Here is a 14,241-nt window from a genome sequence, read left to right on the forward strand (position 1 = left end):
TTATTTTCCACCATAATTTGCAAATAAATTCATAAAAAATCCTACAATGTGATTTTCTGGAAGAAAAATGCTCAATTTGTCTGTCATAGTTGACGTGTACATATGATGAAAATTACAGGCCTCTCATCTTTTTAAGTAGGAGAACTTGCACAATTGGTGGCTGACTAAATACTTTTTTCCCCCACTGTATTTGGGACTATTTGTTCTAGGGGTGTGGCGTTTAAATGAGCCAATATTTTAGGCCGATAATTCAATATTATTAAAATTAGAAAATGTTTATGACAATTTCTCAGAGACAGCCATGTATGCATTAAAGCTTATTTTTGAAAATCAAATAATACATTTGACTTTGTTTTAACCAATCTAACTACATAACGGTAATAATTGTATTTGAATGGTAAATCTCTTGATAAACTAGGTAAATTAAGATGTCATAGGCCTACTCACAACACAGCTAAATGCATATTCAAATGACAGTGCGCGCATGCATTGAGTTACTGAGCTTATTTTGGCTGATCAGTGGAGTCTAGGTGCCACAGATCGGTTTGCCTTCCATTTGGGCCTTATATTAGCCTACCGATCAACAACATTTGCATAGAAGCATGACTCCAGCATGTCACGTCTGTTTGGAAGAACATCATAGATGTTAGCTGTTTATTGTCAAACACTGGATAGGTGCAGTGAAATGTGTTGTTTAACAGGGTCAGCCATAGTAGTACATATAGGCACTGCTGTTAGTTTGAGAATATAAAGCATCTATTCAATGCAAAAGCCACTGGGATTTTTGCCCATTCTTCAAGGCAAAACTGCTCCAGCTCCTTCAAGTTGGATGGGTTCCGATGGTGTACAGCAATCTTTAAGTCATACCACAGATTCTCAATTGGATTGAGGTCTGGGCTTTGACTAGGCCATTCCAAGACATTTAAATGTTTCCCCTTAAACCTCTCAAGTGTTGCTTTAGCAGTATGCTTAGGGTCATTGTCCTGCTGGAAGGTGAACCTCCGTCCCAGTCTCAAATCTCTGGAAGACTGAAACAGGTTTCCCTCAAGAATTTCCCTGTATTTAGCACCATCCATCATTCCTTTAATTCTGACCAGTTTCCTAGTCCCTGCCGATGAAAAACATCCCCACAGCATGATGCTGCCACCACCATGCTTCACTGTGGGGATGGTGTTCTCGGGGTGATGAGAGGTGTTGGGTTTGCGCCAGACCTAGCATTTTCCTTGATGGCCAAAAAGCTAACTTTTAGTCTCATCTGACCAGAGTACCTTCTTCCATATGTTTGGGGAGTCTCCCACATGCCTTTTGGCGAACACCAAACGTGTTTGCTTATTTTTTTCTTTAATCAATGGCTTTTTTCTGGCCTCTCTTCCGTAAAGCCCAGCTATGTGGCGTGTACGGCTTAAAGTGGTCATATGGACAGATACTCCAATCTCCGCTGTGAAGCTTTGCAGCTCCTTCAGGGTTATCTTTGGTCTCTTTGTTGCCTCTCTGATTAATGCCCTCCTTGCCTGGTCTGTGAGTTTTGGTGGGTGGCCCTCTCTTGGCAGGTTTGTTGTGGTGCCATATTCTTTCCATTTTTTAATAATGGATTTAATGGTGCTCCGTGTTCAAAGTTTTGGATATTTTTGTATAACCCAACCCTGTCCGGTACTTCTCCACAACTTTGTCCTTGACCTGTTTGGATAGCTCCTTGGTCTTCATGGTGCCCCTTGCTTAGTGGTGTTGCAGACTCTGGGGCCTTTCATAACAGGTGTATATATACTGAGATCATGTGACAGATCATGTGACACTTAGATTGCACACAGGTGGACTTTATTTAACTAATTATGTGACTTCTGAAGGTAATTGGTTGCACCAGATCTTATTTAGGGGCTTCATAGCAAAGGGGGTGAATACATATGCACGCACCACTTTTCCGTTATTTATTTTTTAGAATTATTTGAAACAAGTTATTTTTTTCATTTCACTTCACCAATTTGGACTATTTTGTGTATGTCCATTACATTCAATCCAAATATAAATCCATTTAAATTACAGGTTGTAATGCAACAAAATAGGACAAACTCCAAGGGGGATGAATACTTTTGCAAGGCACTGTACACACTTGGATATCCATATGTAATAGTAACCCTCTCAATGGACATCTCACATCTCTGCTTTTAAATAGAACCCTCAGTGCTGGCTCAAGAACGTTAGGTATAGATGGGGTAAATAGATCAAATCGACTCGATCAAAACAATGGAAATGCCATGGCAACAACACTCACGCCCCCCCCCCCGTGCGGGAAATATTCAGAATCTCCATGTTGCCCCCCATCAAAATGTGCCTATATTTATGTGCATTTCACACCCTTTTGGGGGTAATAATCGGAGTATAATGCTTGTATGGATGTCATAGTCACCAATCAACTGCATTACACTTAAAAACGGCTTCATGTAACACCATCGATTTCTACAGTGCATTCGGAAAGTATTCTGACCCCTTTACTTTTTCCACATTTTGTTATGTTACAGCCGTATTCTAAAATGGATTAAATTAAAACATTTTCTTCATCAATCTACACACAATACCCCATAATGACAAACTGAACAGGTTTTTTGAATTTTTTACATATTTATAAAAACAAAAACAGAAATACGTATTTACATAAGTATTCAGACCCTTTTCTATGAGACTCGGAATTGAGCTCATGTGCATCCTGTTTCCATTGATCATCCTTGAGATGTTTCTACAACTTGATTGGAGTCCACCTGTGGTAAATTCATTTGATTGGACATGATTTGGAAAGGCACACACCTGTCTATATAAGGTCCCACAGTTGACAGTGCATGCCAGAGCAAAAACCAACCCATGAGGTCGAAGGAACTGTCCGTAGAGCTCCGAGACAGGATTGTGTCGAGGCACAGATCTGGGGAAGGGTACCAAAACATTTCTTCAGCATTGAAGGTCCCCAAGAACACAGTGGCCTCCATCATTCTTAAATGGAAGAAGTTTTGAACCACCAAGACTCTTCCTAGAGCTGGCCAAGTACCCTATGGTCACTCTGACAGCGCTCCAGAGTTCCTCTGTGGAGATGGGAGAACCTTCCAGAAGGACAACCATCTCTGCAGCACTCCACCGATCAGGCCTTTATGGTAGTGGCAAGACGGAAGCCACTCCTCAGTAAAAGGCACGACAGCCCGCTTGGAGTTTGCCAAAAGGCACCTTAAAGGACTCTCAGACCATGAGAAACAAGATTATCTGGTCTGATGAAACCAAGATTGAACTATTTGGCCTGAATGCCAAGCGTCACGTCTTGAGGAAACCTGGCACCATCCCTACGGTAAAGCATGGTGGGGCAGCATCATGCTGTGGGGATGTTATTCAGCGGCAGGGACTTGGAGACTAGTCAGGATCGAGGGAAAGATGAACGGAGTAAAGTACAGAGAGATCCTTCTCCTGAGCGCTCTGGAGCAGGTTCTCAGACTGGGGCGAAGGTTCGCCTTCCAACAGGACAACGACCCGAAGCACACAGCCAAGACAATGCAGGAGTGGCTTCGGGACAAGTCTCTGAATATCCTTGATTGGCCTAGCCAGAGCCTGGACTTGAACCCGATCGAACATCTCTGGAGAGACCTGAAAATAGCTGTGCAGCAACGCTCCCCATCCAACCTGACAGAGCTTGAGAGGATCTGCAGGTGTGCCAAGCTTGTAGCATCATACCCAAGAAGACTCAAGGCTGTAATCGCTGCCAAAGGTGCTTCAACAAAGTGCTGAGTAAAGGGTCTGAATACTCATGGAAATGTGATTTCCGTTTCTTATTTTTAATACATTTGCAAACATTTCAAAAAAACTTTTTTGCTTTGTCATTATGAGGTATTGTGTGTAGATTGATGAGGGGGAAAAAACAATTTAATCAATTTTAGAATTAACCTGTAACGAAATGTGTAAAAAGTCAAGGGGTCTAAATACTTTCCGAATGCACTGTATATGGCTAGCTACAGTATGTTACAAGCTTATATGAATGGGGAGTTAGCATTTAGCACTCATTTCTTCTAACTCCGAAAAGGACTATTTCTAAATATTATGCTGCGAAAACAGCCAAATACACTACATGACCTAAAGTATGTGGACAACTGCTTGTCGAACATCTCATTCCAAAATCATGGCCATTAATATGGAGTTGGTCCCCCCTTTGCTGCTATAACAGCCTCCACTCTTCTGGGAAGGCTTTCCACTAGATGTTAGAACGTTGCTGCAGGGACTTGCTTCCATTCAGCCACAAGAGCATTAGTGAGGTCGGGCACTGATGTTGGGCGATTAGGCCTGGCTCGCAGTTGGCATTCCAATTCATCCCAAAGGTGGGGCGGCAGGTAGCTTAGTGGTTAAGAGCGTTGTGCCAGTAACCGAAAGGTCGCTGGTTCTAATCCCTGAGCCGACTAGGTGGAAAATCTGTCGATGTGCCCTTGAGCAAGGCACTTAACCCTAATTGCTCCTGTAAATTGCTCTGGATAAGAGCATCTGCTAAATGACTAAAATTTAATGTAAATGTGTTTGATTTGGTTGAGGTCAGGGCTCTGTGCAGGCCAGTCAAGTTCTTCCACACCGATCGACAAACCATTTCTTTATGGACCTCGCTTTGTACACGGGGGCATTGTCATGCTGAAACAGGAGAGGGCCTTCCCCAAACTGTTGCCACAAAGTTGGACGCACAGAATCGTCTAGACTGTCATTGTATGCTGTAGCGTTAAGATTTCCCTTCACTGAAACTAAGGGGCCTAGCCCAAACCATGAAAAACAGCCCCAGCCCATTATTCCTCCTCCACCGTGATTCATTACTCCAGAGAACGCGTTTCCACTGCCCCAGAGTCCAATGGCGTCGAGCTTTACACCACTCCAGCAGACGCTTAGCATTGCGCATGGTAATCTTAGGCTTGTGTGCGGCTGCTCGGCCATGGAAACCAATTTATTGAAGCTCCCGTGCCGATGAACAGTTCTTGTGCACTCGGCGGTCCTGTTCTGTGAGCTTGTGTGGCCTACCATTTCGCGTGTGAGCCGTTGTTGTTCCGAGTCATTTCCACTTCACAATAACAGCACTTACAGTTGACCGGGGCAGCTCTAGCAGGGCAGAAATTTGACGAACTGACTTGTTGGAAAGGTGGCATCCTATGACGGTTGAAAGTCACTGAGCTCTTCAGTAAGGCCATTCTACTGCCAATGTTTGACTATGGAGATTGCATGGCTGTGTGCTCGATTTTATACACCTGTCAGCAACGGGTGTAGCTGAAAGAGCCGATTCCACTCATTTGAAGGGTGTCCACATACTTTTGTATACATAGTTTATATCCAAATCGGATTTTAATAACCACAGAGGGCCTGTTTGAACTCAAAACTCATGACGGATGACGAATATCAGATTTTCTTTCTGTGCGCCAATGACAGCGCCCTTTTTCTTCCACCCACAGTCTGCGTTTCATTGATCTCTTTACCGCATGTAGGACTATGGTGAATTAAATCACTGACAACATTGGTAGGCTACAAAAGGCAGAATCTCAAAATGAGGTTCCCTTTCTTGCCTGCCTCAGAAGGAACAGCTATTTTCATCTATGTGTGTACAGCTGTGAGCGGAAAGTCAGCCAACTGCAACAACTTCCTCCTCACTTCACCGCACTAAACCAAGTTTAATCCAGGCCCTGATACCAGGGTGGCAGAGGGAAGGGGAGGTGAAGGTGTTGGGGGTTAATAAAGCTCCATCACTATATAACAGGCTGTACATGACCTCTTACATAAACCTAATTCATACTAATGTGGTGTGTCGTGAAACAGCAGACAGAGCAGAGCGCAGTACAGTTCACTGAACAGGCAGTCAGAGATGACACAGCCTTTATCAGCTATCTCCTAACCCTCTTCTCCCAGTGAGAAGAGCTAGCAGACTGTCAGACTACAGGGTGGGAGACTAACACAGACTAAAGGGCCTTAAGCCAGAAGGCCCAAATACAAAAAGGAGAAGTGCTTTGAAAACGTGTGCTTCTAAAAACTGCAGACGTCAGCAGCAGGCCGTCAAGCTTGTTTAGCTGACTTTGCTAGGATACCAAATGTAGGAATGCAAGAGGACAGACATGTTGTACTGGACTGGGCAGTTTTCTGGCAGACACCGCACATAGCAAAGCTAGGAGGTCTGGCTGCAGCCTGCAGATTTTGTGTAGTAAATGTCAGATCCATCAATAGAGCAACAATATTTTCTTGACTGGGATTTCAAGTTAGATACATGAAAAACATGTGTGTTAAAAAGTCAAAGAGTCAAATTCAGTGTTGGTGCTCATTCTGTTTGCACGAATGACAATCAATTTGCTAAGAGGGGTAATAACATATTCATGAGAACTCAGTCTTCATCCACCAATTACTTAGTTTGTTCATGAATATGTGGGTAGGCTAGGTTCCTGGTTTACCTTGCTGGCCTGTGGCGTGTTGAGAATATGGACGGTGCTGGGTTTAACGCCGTTGGCTTTGGTTCTCTTGTATAGGGCAAAGCGGCTTTTCCTTCTGCCCCGGTCTCCGTTGGGGAGGGAGCCATTGTACCTATCAGAGAAAGGGGGAGAAAGAATGTGAGAGCGAGTTTCTAACATTTCAGGCAAAGTGAATTAATTCCCCAAAGGGTAGATAAAGATATGCTTCCAAGAGAGAAAAGGTCTCTGAAAAAGAATATATGTTACAGAATATGCTTGTCTGTAAGTGAATACATGAATAATAATACATGTGTTCCTGGGGGTTTTGAGCAGGGCCATTTGTATCCACTTTCATTAATCCACCAGAGATCATATTAATTTTAATAGTTATCTAAGCGTCACCTTGGATTATTACATAAAGCACTTTAAAATGTGTGGTTCACAATTCTATCTTGGTGCACCCTTGTGATGCCCAGTCTCAGTCTGCTGTTACTATGGGCCGGTGTCTGCCTGGTGAATGGAGATACCCCTTCCAGAACAGACCAATACTCTACATCCACCAGCTGGCCCCTACAGCTGGGAAACCCCATGCTCTCCTTCCATTCAACACACATGCCTTCTGTTCTGTCATCCAACCCCCCCCCCACACACACAACCAACCAAGGGTCATGCAAATAAGACGGACAGTTCAGGTTGACACGTTGACTGATTACAGTATTTCAGAATCAATTATATTAATTGAATAAATCCGCCAACCTCCTTTCCTTTTTTTAGTGATTGGGCTAAACAACCAACCACTACACTGTAATCCCCAAAGCCCTTGTTACTGCAAAGACTACCACCTCCCTGCCCAGGCCACCTGTCCCCACACAGCCAGGCAGCCTGGGAAACACATGGTCTCAGTCAGAACAGGGCTGAGCTGGTCTGCTAGACACAACCCACGCACAGGGGAATACTGTGTAGCTCTGCCATCGCTGACTGACTGCACACGAGTGCGATGAATATATGAAACAGGTCACGACCGCTGCGATCAGTCCACAATAAAGCAGGATCAATTCCACTCTTCTGTTAGCCTTCAATGGCCACCCATTCACAGCGGTTATTGTCATTGGTAACAGTCAATGCCATGTCTCTAGCTTGATGACACTGGGCCATAACATCTCTACCACTCCAGTAAAGCCGTTTGGGGTCGGATTGGAAGACTGGACATAAATGCCAGTCATATCCATCATTAAGGACATGAAGTGAAGTGTGTAATGTCACCTGGAGCCCTCTTCAGCATTGCATTAGCTGGGACAGCCTCTAAATGTGTGCTCTAGCTTATTGTAATCCCTTTGCCTTTTGACCCGGGCCAGAGATAGCATATTTAGCCTCTTGATACTTAGTAGAAGGGATTAGAAGAGAGGCTCGGAGCATCACAAGCGGTTTCAACTTGCTATATGCATTTGAGGTTTGGTCCACCGAAACACATTGAGACATTTCACTGTAATAGCGAAGTTAACCTTTCTAACAATACCCTTTTTTTGTCTCAACTACTCAAATTGCACGCAGAACAGACACTACTAAAACGAGAGTATCAATGAACATTGATTCTGGGAAATGAATGTTCAGTTTGTCGCACGCGGCATTGCGGTACCAAGTACCGCTAGCAGAATTTTAGCCGAAGATATATTAGCCGTCTACTGTTTTATAAATGTGCAATAAGCATAAAACAATTATATAAGGAATTGGCAACTCATTCTCATTTTGAGAAATGAGGTAGGCCACTTGATTTCAACATTAAAAAAGGACAGGCTAACATGCTGTTGAACAAGTTGGAGACACAGAAGGCTGTGTTCATAACGGGACATAAAAAATTAAAAAATTAACTTCATATTCATCATCTCCAGCACCACCCCAACATCAACATTGTGCATTTCTATGTTTTGTAGTAAAAGAAGAGGGGAAGGTAAGTGTTTCCAATGACATTGTGTGATTTTGACCAATTGTGAGTAGGCATTGCCTACTAATTTGTTGATGACATTGGAAACACCTATCTTTCTATGTGTTTCCAATGACGTCATCAACCAAACATAGAAACTCACCATTGTCACATATGTTGATGTTGGGGTGGTGCTGGAGATGAATATGAAGTATAATTTTTTTTTTGGTTTCCCTATAACAATTCAACTGTCCTGCCTTGTTAGCTAGCAAATAGATCCAAGTTGGCTAAACTTGAAATATAAAAGATTAGCTGGCTACTCACTAGCACATGGGCTTGTGCTAATCATGGCTCTGGTTAAATTCGGAACAAAAAATTGAATTTTCAAAAGCCAGATTTGAAAGCCAGATCAGTGATTACTGCAACAAAAAAAAAGCAGGTCAACCTATTATTAAATGATTAGTTGGTATTATGATTGTGGAAGGATTATAATTAGCCTAGGTATAATTTCACAACCCAGATTTTTTTTTTAAACCTTTATTTAACTAGGCAAGTCAGTTAAGAATTTGTTCTTATTTACAATGACGGCCTACACCGGCCAAACCCGGACGACGCTGGGCCAATTGTGCGCCGCCCTATGGGACTCTCAATCACGGCCGGTTGTGATACAGCCTGGAATCGAACCAGGGGGTCTGTAGTGACGCCTCAAGCACTGAGATGCAGTGCCTTAGACCGCTGCGCCACATTGCTGACTGTTTGAAATTTAATGATTTTGATCTTTAAAAAATGGTACAACAAAGATTATTTAGAGAAAACATAAAATTAAAATAAATCGAGATATTGCCGAGCTCTAGCTTAAGGTCTTCAGCACTAGTCCAAAATGTGACAATAGCAGCATTTCTGATTCATCCTCAATAATGTAATCTTCAGTAATGTTATCTACAGTTAGTCACCCTCCTCCAGTCTTGGTGTTTGGAGGTCTATGCTCCACCTACCCGGAGATGTCCCCGTCGAATACAATCTTCCCTCACATAATCGTTCTTTAGGGGAGACTCGCACAATCAATAGGTTCAGTCCCACAAACACAATGAATGGACAGAGAGGACTGGAGAGGCTGATCAAACCCTCCTTTCATTTCCTAAACCCACTCACCCAGCCTTCCCACTCACTGCCCAGTGCCAGTGCTGCCAGCCAAAGCCAGGGAAGTGGCCATTAAAGCACAAATGCCACCACTGGGTTAAGACAAACCCGGTTGAGAATTGCAATTCAAATAGGACTTGTATGCTCTCCATTCCAGTCATGAAGATGTAACTTTTGATCAAAATCTAGACTACTCCAGAAAGGATATGCCTACAATTTTATTTTTTATGGCAGGCGTCTTTTCCCTACTATAGCCTACAACAACACACTGACCCAGAACAGTCCCGACTGAAAATGTGTATGTGTTGTGTATGGGGGGTGAGGGCAGGATTCGATACTGTGATCAAAACAGTCGCATTTGCGACCGTTTGACTTGGCAGTGAGACATACATTTTTAATTGGTCGCAAGGGTGCCAGTGAAAACAAATGTACCTGGTCACATTATATATATTTTTTTTTTATCATGATTTATTCAAACAGTAATGTGCAATTGCCCAAAAATAAAGCAACTTTCTGAAGAGGCAACAACAGCACAGGAATGCCCGTGTGTGTGTGTGTGTCAGGGCTTGCCATACAAGTCAAAGCTGTTATCAAGGGTGGCTATTGAAATATATTTTGATTTGTTTAACACTTTTTTTGGTCCTCTGTAGCTCAATTGGTAGAGCATGGCGCTTGTAACGCCAGGGTAGTGGGTTCAATCCCCGGGACCACCCATACGTAAAAATGTATGCACACATGACTAAGTCGCTTTGGATATAATAATATTATTATTATACATGATTCCATGTGTGTTATTTCATAGTTTTGATGTCTTCACGATTATTCTACACAGTAAATACAAATTGTAAAAATTAAGAAAAACCCTTGAATGTGTAGGTGTGTCCAAACTTTTGACTGGTAGTGTATGTCAATCTAGCAAACCAGGCAACTAAAAGCAACTTTCTAAACAATGTTTTGGTTAGTTTCTAGCTTGTTAGTTAGAACTGGCTAGCCAGTTCAAATAATGACCATATCATATAGCTGACAACGTCTTAACTTAAGCTAATTTGTATTCATTATTACAGGAAAATAAACTCACAACAAGATCATTATTTACAAGTTAATGACGAGCTAATTACAGAAAATAGCTTACGGTTGTGAGTGGGACAAAATAAAAGCAGGGAATTCTACAACTTGGACACTGCCTCGTTGGCCTAACATTATATCCTAATTTGACTTCGGTGCTGGTCATGTTGTTCTTCACATTACCAGAGATGGTAAACACACACTATATCAAATAAAATCTAAGTTTATTTGTCACATGCACAGAAGGTGTAAACGGTACAGTGAACTGGTTACTTGCATAGTGGAGTCTTTTTGTCATGTAGCCACTCTGGTAGGCTACATTATGATCAAAACAGCCACAGTAGCCTACTTTGCCACTGTTAAAACTAACTTAAAGCGGGTACAGCCTCAGTGTTCACAGTAAACGTGCACTGGAAGTTGCACAGAATTTTCACAAAGTTGAAGTTTGCGCTCAGCAGACCTGAAATATGCTCACTGCCCAACAAAATTAGAGGGAACATTGGTCACCAACCAAGCTGAGAACTTGAATTGCCCTGCTAATGTTTTGTTGTTCAGGCCATTATAAAAATAAAATGTTAATAATAATAATAATAATAACATTTTAGTAATTTAGCAGATGCTCTTATCCAGAGCGACTTAGTTAGTGAATGCATACATTTTCATACTGTCCCCCTGTGGGAATCGAACCCACAACCCTGGAGTTGCAAACGCCATGCTCTACCAACTGAGCTACACAGGACTTATTATTTTTTATTATTATTTGAGGTCAGCTATATGATCACACCGGTAATAGATCCGTTGTTGTATTACATTTAAATAATTTGTTTTTTCTTTTACTGGGCTGATGGTGCCTGCATCTGAGGGTCCGCCTCTCAACATCCCTCCGCTCTCCCTTTCCCCTACTGACACTGACCAAAAAGGGACACTGTCTTCCAGCTGATGGTGAAACTCGAGTCACACCGCATTATTTCTACCTCATGCACAAATTCATGTTGTTACTCCTATGAACAGAGAAAGTGAAATATTCCTCGATATTAAAAAAGACCCAAGCCGCTAATAATAACATAAGCCTATAGATACACTTTCCTACTCATTCATTACTGCTGCAGTGCTTGTTGTAGCGCTGAATGGAAATAGTAAAAATGCACATTTTATGGCTTATAAAAAAGTATTGAATACAAAGTGTTGACAGTGCTGAGTAAGAACTTAAACTCACTCATAAAAACAGCAGCTCTTTGCTGTATTCGTTGACAGTCTCTCTCTAGTCATGGTTTTAAACGTTTTGAAGTCTCTTTCTTTTATGCCCGCTACATTACTGCAGATACGGTAATCTGAGCCATCCGATTGGCCAGCGGTAGTCCTATAGTGCACTTGATTTGCTCTCCGGGCCCGCTGGGGAGGCAGAGTTTGTACCTTCGCGATCGACCGGTTGGTGACCACTGCTCTAGAAAGTTGAGTGAAGTTCAATCTTGTGCTTCTCTCTGTGGGCTGATATTTCTTCTGCAAGGCAGTCCTGGGGAGGTGCGCAGCAGTTTCGGTGCTACTGCACGCCCGCGCACAGCTTAGAGCAGGGGTGTCAAACGTCCGGCCCGCGGGCCGGATCAGGCCCGCAAACGGGTTTAATCCGGCCCGCGAGATGATTAAAAAAAAAAATAATAATAATAATATTCTTTTTAAATTTTGTAAAGTATAAAAATGCGCTGCAATTTTTCAATAAAATAAACTGCTGTTCCAATTGCGTCCACTGGATGGCGCAATAGCAATTGTGTTAAGCAAGCAGACTGTTTATACCGGGGCAGAGCAAGTAGGTCAAGCACGTGCAGCCAATGAGCTACTTTGTTTTGCCCACGATATTTATTATGGCTTCTACTTTTAACATTATGTGCTTTGGCACCCTCATTGCCCCAATATGTCTCTGTCAAAAAAGAGAAAAGTGGACGCAGAGTGCAGAGTGTTCCAAGAAAAATTGTCATCCTATTTATTCACTGAATTGAATGGGAAAGCTGTATGTTTGGTGTGTTCAGAGCATGTTGCAGTGCTGAAAGAATATAACCTTCGTCGCCACTATGTGAGTCTTCATGCCGACAAATATGACAACTTTCAAGGACAGCGGAGATGAGAGAAGGTGAATGAACTGTTGGCGGGTCTGAAGAAACAGCAGTCTGTGTTTACTCACAGCCGAGACATCAGTGACGCTGCAGTGAAAGCTAGCTACCTCATTGCTAATGAAATCGCAGTGGCTTCAAAACCATTTAGTGAGGGTGAATTTGTAAAAACATGCATGATGAAGGCAGCGGAGATTGTGTGCCCTGAAAAGCGGCAGGCTTTTGCAAATATCAGCCTGACAAGAAACACAGTTGCAGACAGGATTTCCGATCTTTCAGTGGATTTGGACAGCCAGTTGAAGCAAAAAGTAAAGTCATTTATTGCGTTTTCGGTTGCAATTGATGAAAGCACGGACATTACAGATGTTGCACAACTGGCCATTTTCATCCGCGGAGTTGATGACACATTGACCGTCACCGAGGAGTTTGTAGAGTTGGTGCCGATGACAGATACAACGACAGCAGCTGATATTTTTACCGCACTCGTCGGCGCGCTGGACAGGGTCGGAGTGGACTGGTCCCGCGCTGTCAGCCTGGCTACAGATGGTGCGCCCTCAATGATCGGGAAAAAAGCAGGCGTTGTGACAAAGTTCAGAGAGAAAGTGCAATCTGCAAATGGAGGACGTGATTTTTTGACTTTTCACTGTATTTTGCACCAGGAGGCTTTGTGTTGCAAGTCATTAAAGATGGATAACGTCATGAAGGTGGTCATCCAAACTGTTAATTTCATCCGATCCAGAAGCCTGAATCACCGTCAGTTTGACAGCCTTCTCAGAGAGAAAGACCACATCTATGGCCTGCCATACCACACTGAGGTAAGATGGTTAAGCCGAGGTGCTGTGCTGAGGCGTTTCTTTGATTTACGAGAAGAAATTGAACAGTTCATGGAAGAAAAGGGCAAACCAGTGTTAGAATTTCATTCCGCAGAATGGATGCAGGACCTTGCATTTATGGTGGATGTTACAGAGCACCTGAATAACTTGAACAAACAGCTGCAAGGGCGCAACAAAGTTGTCACGCAGTATTGACAGCATACGTTCTTTCAAGTTGAAGCTGTCATTGTGGGAGACGCAACTTGCCGGTGGTGATGCAGCTCACTTCCCCTGTCTGAAAAATGTGTGCGCGACCCAACATGTGGCAGACATGAAGCGGTTCAAAGATAAAATAACGGGACTGTTACGGGAGTTTGAGCAACGCTTTCAGATTTATGTTTATATGTTTTTATGTTGATGTGCTATTGTTTTTAATTGATTTTATTTTATTTGTATATTTAACCTATTCTTGACTCTGTGGTTCTTGCACTTGTTTGGGGAACAGGATTTCATTATTTTTATCTACATTTCTGCCTGAGAAATGACACCCTGATATAGTTCTGTGATACAGTTCTGTTAATCACTGAGGCAGTGTGTGTTTGTGTGTTCTTTTTCTTTAGAATTTTCAAATAAACTTGACGTGTTTTATGATTAATAGTGATGTTGTGCTTGTACTATTTTGGACACACTGTCCTCATGCTCCAGCTTTATGTTGTATGTTGATCGTATTAAAACAAAGAAAACAATCTGAAGTTGTTGTTTTTAAGTTA

At 42.5% G+C, this 14,241-nt stretch overlaps 1 protein-coding gene across 2 annotated transcripts in view; it reads right to left on the minus strand.

Moving 5' to 3' along the window:
- LOC311145843 (E3 ubiquitin-protein ligase pellino homolog 2-like) overlaps positions 1–14,241 on the minus strand; it is a 61,630-nt gene that overhangs the window by 13,756 nt on the left and 33,633 nt on the right. For both annotated transcript variants that reach the window (XM_084182176.1, XM_084182175.1), the window contains exon 2: positions 6,432–6,561. In XM_084182176.1, the coding sequence (XP_084038302.1) occupies positions 6,432–6,561 (130 nt within the window). The remainder of the gene's footprint in view (positions 1–6,431; positions 6,562–14,241) is intronic.

Source organism: Coregonus lavaretus (assembly GCF_964263955.1).
Source record: "Coregonus lavaretus genome assembly, chromosome: 18".
NCBI classification, from domain to species: Eukaryota; Metazoa; Chordata; class Actinopteri; order Salmoniformes; family Salmonidae; genus Coregonus; species Coregonus lavaretus.